General features: G+C 41.8%; 1 protein-coding gene across 1 annotated transcript in view; it reads right to left on the bottom strand.

The window, feature by feature from the left end:
- Positions 1-1179: 1179 nt before the first annotated feature.
- Positions 1180-8777, bottom strand: part of ss (aryl hydrocarbon receptor spineless) — a 527312-nt gene continuing 519714 nt past the window's right edge. The window contains exons 9-10 of the mRNA XM_076198053.1: positions 1993-2098; positions 1180-1315 (exon numbers count right to left, since the gene is read on the bottom strand). Of these exons, the coding sequence (XP_076054168.1) occupies positions 2029-2098 (70 nt within the window). The 3' untranslated portion in view covers positions 1180-1315; positions 1993-2028. The remainder of the gene's footprint in view (positions 1316-1992; positions 2099-8777) is intronic.

The following is an 8777-nucleotide window of genomic DNA, read 5'->3' on the forward strand; positions in this document are numbered from 1 at the left end:
CGTCCACGGCTCGCAGTAGTCTGCGTCCACAACTTACAATGGCCTTCGTCCATAACTTGCAGTGGTATGCGCCCACAGCTCGTAGTGGTCTGCGTCCACAGCTCGCAGTGGTCTGCGTCCACAGCTCGCAGTGGTCTGCGTTCACAGCTCGCAGTGGCCTGCGTCCACAGCTCGCAGTAGTCTGCGTCCACAAGTCGCAGTGGTCTGCGTCCACAGCTCGCAGTGGTCTGCGTCCACAGCTCGCAGTGGTCTGCGTCCACAGCTCGTAGTGGTCTGCGCTCATAACTTGCAGTGGTTTGCGTCCACAACTTGCATTGGTCTGCGTCCATAGCTTGTAGTGGTGTGCGTCCACAGTTCACAGCAGTCTGTTCACAGCTTGCAGTGATCTTCGTTCATAACTTGCAGGGGTCTGCGCCCGAATTACGCGTTGACTTCCGTTCTAGTCTCGCAAAGGTATGTACGTCGTTCGCAGGACCAACGCGGGACAACGAATCGGCCTGCCCTTGGCAATTGTTGCCCTCAGGAATCGAAGAGACAACGGCGGAGTAACCGGAGAGGAGATTAAGACGAGACCGAAGCTTTTTCTGAAAGTGGCTTTTCGATGATCACCACGTCCTTGCGGCCTTCACTGCGGAGATCTAAATCTAATATAGATTTCGTCTCCTTCGCCGCCATCACGTACTTCTTCGTGCAAGGCGCCACGATTTCCTTCCCCGCTTCCTCTTTTGTGTAGATGACTTCCGTCGTGACAGCAGTAGCGACGGCGGCGGCAGCAGCGGCGGCAGAGGCGTACACTGTAGGAGACCCATGGTTATTCTCAACTTCTCTTTCCACCTCTCTCTCCACCTCCAGGCTGTGAGTCTTGAAGTCGTATGTGACCACGGTGGTCGTTTCTGTTTTGAAGCCTTTCTTCGTTTCCGGAGCTGTGGTGGCGGTGGCTGTAACGGCGGCCGAGGTGGTGGCAGCAGAAGTGGTACACGTCTTGACAATGTATTTCGTCTCTGTCTTATCCAGATCTTCCTCTCTCGTCACCTCCTGCTGAGTGTCGTCTTCGGCCGCTTTGAACGTGTAGAGGGCGCTCATCTTACTCTCCGGTATGTCAGCTGCCAAGGTGTAGGTCTTGAACGTGTACGTGGTGTTGCCGTCATCGTACTTCTCACTACTGATGACTGTGGCGCCGTTATCCGGGGCTTCCTCCAGGCTGTAGGGCGCTCCTGACATCTGCTTATCCTTTTCGGACTCAAGACTGTAGGTTTCGAAGTCGTACTGGGGGACTTCGACTAGCTGCTCCTTGTCAGGGTCCGTGGTGTACATTCTGGAAAAGCGGGAACAAGATAAATATTTCTGGAATATTAGTGGTCTTAATCCAGTGTATGGATAGCATATCCTCTGTAAAACTTTTGAAAAGAAAATAAGAGAATAGAAAGGATTTGAACTGGTAAAGAACCCACTCGACATCACTCGCTTCTTGAGGCACAGAATCTACCTCATCGGTGTTACTCTGTGACTCTGGTCAAAGGAAGAGACCGCCTGACCAGGTGGACAACTTGAGTCAACGATTGACACAATGGTGTAGGTCATGCGCCCCATGAAACCAGTGATATTTTTCAATCCAGACTTCTTTTCACAGTTTATACATAAGGTTAATGCGGCTTCTCAAAAATTTCGCTACTACACATGATTATCTATCTCTTGTACAACTGCAATCTAGAAATGATTACTTAGTTGTTCTACGTATGGTTATATGTATATATATATATATAGTGGCATGCTTTGCATTGGCAAGAAGCAGTTTCAAGACGACTAAGTCTCCAAATAAAAAATAATATTGATATGCGTGTGGAAAGCAAGTGCAAGATTTTTTTCTCCTTATCTCTTAAATTAATTTGATAAAGACTAGTTCACCTCAAACTTGACACCATTCACACACTGACGGGCCAACCGCCGTCCGCTCAAGGGCCAACTGAAACACCTGAAAAGCTCTTGCTTTACCTGAAGGTCACTCGTGGTGGTCGAGAAGAGTCTTGGTTACCTCAGAGATGGACAGCAAAGGATTGGGTTCCTGCTTAACTGTGGGTAACTGGCATCGCTCATGGTGCTGCGGGCCAATCAGAAACAAGAGGGATTTAGAGTCTCGGTGGCTAGCTTCGACGATACGTTTAGGTTGGTTAGCAAGGCGGCTCGGAAGAATCTTTGTTCAAGGAGAGGAAAGGGATGGAAAAGGAATAGAAAAGGAAAGGAAAGAAAAAGGTTAAGTCGGATCCAGTGAGCTGATTTCATTTGATGAAGATACTATCCCACTGTGTGTCTCAAATTTTATTTTAAAGCTAAACTATGAAACCTTGTGACCATAGTAAGTAGGAGTCACTCTTAACTAGATGTCTCATATAGGTTAACAACCACGCTTGCTACATCAACTTGAAACCCCTACGATAAAAGGGATGTTTTGTTAGCCAGTAAGAATTCATACAGTACACCGAAAGAGATTGGGCACATGCTTAGTATTTCTTAGGTTATTATGCATATTCATTTCTTTTCCACCTCACCTTCTTTCTTTCCTCTCCAGACACCCCATCCCTATTATGGTTTTTAATACTTGTTTGTTCCTTAATTTTGGTGAGTTTTCGAAATAGACACCTGCTTTTTGTATCGCCTCTTTTTCCTCATTATTTCCCAACCTTTTCAATCTGTTCTTGTGTTTCTTGTTCTATTTTGTCCAAACCAAAACTTTCTTATTTTCCTAGACATCTTCTGTTTTTTTTCATACAACTTTTCACGTGCCTTCTCTGTTATAGATTTTTTTCACTTCATCATTTATCTTATGTAATCCTTTACCTTGCTTCAGTTTTATGCTTTCTTACTATATACTAATTCTCTTGTCTCACCATTACACCAGTAATTTCCTCACTTTCCATGAGATTATCATCTTATCATTCTCCATTCTCTTTCAGTCCTACTTTCTCCCTTTCTGTAACTTTCCTCAACCCTACAGTCATCTCTACATCCCCTCTCTTTTACTTAGTTGTCTTACCATTCCTTCCCCTCGTCCATCAGTGCAGGCACATACTCAAGTGCCCAATTTCCTCAATGCATCAACGCTTATCAATATCCCTTTAATGTTATCCAGATCATAATTGACTTTCCCATGTGTGTGTACAATAACTTCTTTCACACCGCCGTAACTCTCACTTTCTATAACTGGTAACTACGTGTTCTACTTGTAATCTCTAAAGCACCATTACCAGTTTTTACATTCATGTCTCCAGCTCCTCTTAACTCCTTCAATGTTTATTTTGATTTCTGTCCAAATAACATCTTTAGCCTTTCACACTCCTCCGCATCTTCTAACTCAACATGAATATCTATCATTCACATCCTGCTCCTGTTCTTCTCCTGCCGAAAAGATTTGGGTTCTCAAAAATTTCGTTATTTTCTTTCCCCTTTCCCACCCCCCATTCTCCTTTTTCTTTCCAGTTTCACTCAGAAACATACCCATTTTTTTCTTTCCCTACGTGACCCTTTCTTCCTTTTCTACTAGAACATAAGAATATAAGAACATAGAAATGAAGGAGACTACAAAAGACCATAAGGCCTACAATAGACAGTTCCATGTCCATTAACACCTATTATCCCCATCCATAAAGTTATTCCACTCGTTAACCACTCTATTGGTAAACTAGTTCTTGCCTATTTTTTTCTTAAATCTAAGTTTGTTCATCTCATTCTTTTTCTAGTCATTCGCTGTCGCTACACTTTTATTAAAATTTACAATGTTATCATGTGGACAGAAAAAAAAAAAAGAGGGGTGGGGGGGAGAGCTTTGGAATCATATAAAGACGATAAGTGCTTACTGCCCCAGATAAAATAAATAAGATACTAGAGGTATACCATTTATTTGATCAAGAATTGTCAACGGAAAGACTTGAGAGGATGTGGTCTCGTCTGCATTAGAAATATACAACAAAATCTGTGTATAGTCGCCGGTGAGCGTCAAAGAGATGGCCAGGAGTCGGAAGGAAAGTCAGAAAATCACCAGTATAGCAGATTTAGAGTAAATCTTATCGATGATCTGATAGAAAGCTGTGAGTCGATTAATGTTTTAGAATCTTTCTGATTAGGATAACATTAAAAACATTTATATTCTCAAGAAATCAAAACAGTTACAAGGAAGACTGAGTAAATAATCACTCCTCTTGGTAATTCTAAGCGCAAACTCAGACTCAAGCGACACAGGAGACGCAGCTCAGAGCAAAGGCAGACTTCCTGTTGCTGAACTGAAGTGCGGTTTGAACTTCCTTCTCACCTGAAGTGCTTATAGATATACTAACTCACCATTTCAAGTGATAGAGAAGTTCAAACTGTACTTCAGTTCAGCAACAGCTCTGCCTTTTCTCTGTGTTGCATCGCCTATGTCGCCTGTGTCTCATTTTGCGCTAAAAGATTGAATGTAGGCATACTTCCAGAAGAAGTTGAAAGGTTGAGGTCAAACATTTTACATAAACAAATAAATTTCCTTTTCAGAAGGAAAGAAGTAAACTCCAACGGAGCCATAACCATATGCTTTCTTAGTGCTGAGGCCAAGGAAGGACTTAGATATATAGAGAATAAAGACATAAGCGAGACGGAGAACACAAAAAAAGAACTCCAAATATCATCCAGGTTGGACTTTTGAGTAAATGGAGTAAATGTTTGAGCAAATAGTTGAGCCTTTTTGAGAGGTGAGACAGCAAACGTTCGAGCAGAAGCACAAACAAAGGGAGTTTGGGATACTCTGGGTCAGACACAGAAGACCACGAAAAGAATTATGGGAAGCAAGTGTTTGTCATTTCATGTTGCAAGACTTTTGTCAAGTTGGAGAGCAGATTTTGCACAACTGTAAAACGAAGTAGAGAGTGAGTGACACTCAGTAACCTGATGGACATCTATAAGCCGCTCCATATCTTGGATAGAAAGAAAATATGCAAAACCAAATTATACTTCTTTCAAGCTTTGTCAAATGTACGTCTTGATGTTGAAAAATTACCTCAGCAGTGCGTTCTGCAAAGAGTAATATATTTTGGTCACGGGAACAGTATCAATTCCATGTGATATAAAAAAAGTACTGCATCCAGGAATTTCCAGTTGGCAGCGCCGTAATACCAGAGATGCCTTCATGTGGGCTGTTGGCGCAATTGGAAGCATGCGGGTCTCGTATCTTCCTAGTTGCAGGTTTGAGTTCCGCACTTCTCTCCTATTCCCAGCAGTGACTGTTACCTGTCTCAACAGTCTAATCGCTAAGGACAAAGGTGATGGTCTCAGCTATGCGCCTCCTGACGTAAGCCCCTCATCTCTTCTACATAAAAGAGTAGTCAGTAGTGGAACAATTAAACAGTGACCGTAGGAACCCAACTGGTTAAAGTAGAAGATTAGAAGAAGCAAAGAAAAAAATAATAATAACAACAAAAAAGAATCAGAATGTTTTGTTATACAACGGTAATTGTTGGTTTGGGTTTCACTGACTCGAAACCTGTAGTTCTACAGTGGCTGGCAACGGTCCGCTTGTCATCCAATAGACCTCTCTGAGAAGAAACGTGGGACTATTGTCTGTTGCATTCGTATGGGAGCGTTTCCATATCACTGACTTATAGTATCAAGAAGAGGGGAGGAATTACATGATGTTAGCTTTCCATATGTGAAAAGGTGGGGGAAATACAATTGAAGTTGATAAGGATCTTCGGTCCTACTCGTAGACCGAATGCCAGCTCCTCGGAACTGCATCACTAGATTGGTGTGAGGATGATTTTGAAAATAGGCGGTACGTATATGATTTTCTGTGATGTCCGTCTTACAGAACCCCTACTTGCAGGTACTCTCCATTGGTACCTAGAGTACCTCTGTCTCCAAGGCAGTCCAATATAAGCCTAAGCGCAAACAGAGAAGCAGGTGACACATGAAACGCAGCAAAGGCCAAAAGCATACATCTTGTTGCTGAATTGAAGTGCGATTGGAACTCATCTCTAAATTGAAATGCTTCTAGATGTACTATATAAGCATTTCAAGTAAGAAAAAAGTTCAAACATTACTTCAGTTCAGCAACATGAAGTCTACCTTTGTTCTGTGCTGTGTCACCTGCGTCTCACTGCGCTTATGCTAAAGGTAAGAGGATAAAAAGACAATTTTAGGGTAAAGAATTGAAGAGAAAAAAGAGAGGCAATAGCCATGATCACCATTGTTATCTTCTAATATAGATATTTCAGAGAAAACTGAGCAGAGAGGGATGTGTTCCATAAAGAAAGTTAAGTAACGGGAAAAATCTATAGTTTAAACAATTATGTGCAAGGAATAGCATAAATACATTCAATTAGAGAGGCAGAGATGTCGCTGCACATGTATATATCCATATATCCAACAAATAATTTTGGTATATTAATACGTATAGAGAAAGGAGGGTATTGTTAGTATCCCCAAATACTTGGGTTGAGAGTAGAATCGGACCATGGGCGTTAAGAACATGAAAAAGGCTAGAAGTAATTGTGTTCAGATATTTAGAAGTGGATGCGGGAGTAGATGAAGGAATGCATAAAAGGTAACTAGAATATTCGAGTAGACGGTGGAAGCAAATGAAAATGCCGATTGCAGTAAAAGTGGGTATGAAAAGGGTATGGAAGCAAACTGGAGATAGATGTTTACTGGAAATAAAGTCGTGGGTATGAATTACTGGAAGAGGAAATCCTCCTCCCCCACTAAAAAAAAAAAAAAAAAAAAAAAGAGAGAGAGAGAGAGAAAATTATGAAGACAAGTCATGTTGAGATGGCACAGACACGCGGAGAGTACGGAAACATTGATTTAGCAAAGAAGTGTTTGATTTAGAGAAGAGGAAAGGAAAAGATAGGTAAAAAGATTAGTAGAAGGATAGCGTCGAACAGTGCTTGCAAAGGAAGAGGATGTCCTTGGAGAATGCACAGATGCTGTATATGCTGAAAAAAAAAGAATGAAGGAGGTAGACAGGAAAAGCAGGGGGAAGGAAGGAGTGGAAAGAAAAAATAGTAGAGAAATGAAGTTTGGCAGTCTTAAAGGAAAAGTGCGTGTAGACGAGGAGAAAGACGTAAACAAAATTTGAATGTTATGTAGTCCTTTGTTCAATGTGTCAGTTACACGAGGTGTAAATTATACGAGATTTTCCATTGACTTAGAGGCAAAAATAAGTAAACAAATAGATGAATAAATAAGTATATAAATAAGATAAATCATCCCATATTTCCCCTACTTTTGCTCCCTCTGACTAAGCGACTCACCCTTTGTGGGTACGATGGCGACCCCCTCTGGTCGGGAGAGTCTCCATAGCTGAAGAAGAAACATTTGCAACTCCTGTTACATGCATTACCATAATAATGCTCACTGGTCCTTATTGGCTGCATATTGTTTTGGAGGTTGAAGAAAAGAAACGAAAAATGGCCCTAGAGGACGAAGTGGTGGAATGGAGGAGAATGGAACAGTGACTGAAAAACTAGGAACCCCATTGGGAGAAGGGCGGGAGGGTGAAAGGGCCGGGGAGAGAGATGGGAGGGAGTGGGGGGAGGGGGGGATAGAGGGAGGGAAGGAGGGAAGGAGGGAGAAGGGAGGGAAAGGGAGTGAGAAACAGAGATAGGGAGGGAGGGTGGGAAGGGGAGGGAGAAAAAGGGAGAGGGAGTGGGAGGGAGGGGGAGAGAGGGAGGGAGGAGGGAGAGAGAAGGGACATAGTATACATATGTGAGATTGAAAGCTGCTCAGTATGGAGAGAAAATACATATGGGCAGATATTAAAATGTATGAGAACTACAACTGAATAACGTTTGTCCTCTTGTACACAATCTTATGATCGCTAAAACATTACACCAAATCTAACATTATGGTTAGTGAAAATGTTTAGTATCAATTGTAAATATGTGACACCGATTAGAAAGTGGGAAAGAGGCAATGTGAGATACTGTGGACACCAGCTTTGCTTCTAAGGATCTCAAGATTGTTGCTAACTTCTTAATATAAATGACTTTTGACAAGGCAAGTTGTATGGTGAAAACAACGATAATGAAAGACTCAGTGAACGTGAGGGTATGGGGAATTACTCGGTGAAAACACGGCTTTGAAGATAGGAACTTGCTTGGTGAAAACTAAGACGAATAAGTTGATGAGGCGTCCAGACACAGAGAGCTTCATCGCCACTTTTACTGGTTTCGAGATTAGGACGGACCGTGGAAGGCGTAAGCCTCCTCTATACATGTCCGTGCTTAAATTGAAACCAGTAAAAGTGGCAGGGATGCCCCTCTGTTTCTGGACGTCTCAATTATGGGGGAAGCTGCTAGGTGAAAACAATGAAAAATGTTTGGGAATCTGAAACACTGACATGCAGGGTAATAGCTTAACACGGGGGAAAGTGGGAGAATCTATCATAATAAGAAATAACTGGTCTGAAAATAAAAAAAATTGGGGGGAACTGAATTTTTTGTCTTTTTTTTTAACACTGTTTAAACTTGGAATACATATTATTTCTTTAATCATGACATGCCGTGCGTACAGTGCATAATGAGTGACGTACTAAAAGGAATCAGATCAAGAAAAATAATATAATAAATAAAAGCAATAAAAGTACGAAATACATATACATACAGTAGGTTCTATACATTAAGGGACTTCGTTTCCACAGGTAGATAACCGTCTTTTTTCATGTCATGCCTCCACCCTGGACTACTCTATAATATTGAGTTATTCATAAAACAACCATGCTTCAGATTAGTACTAGTCTGGTGACCACGAAGAAC

The sequence above is a fragment of the Oratosquilla oratoria genome, chromosome 14 (genome assembly GCF_046742065.1).
Source record: "Oratosquilla oratoria isolate Oo_2021 chromosome 14, ASM4674206v1, whole genome shotgun sequence".
NCBI classification, from domain to species: domain Eukaryota; kingdom Metazoa; phylum Arthropoda; class Malacostraca; order Stomatopoda; family Squillidae; genus Oratosquilla; species Oratosquilla oratoria.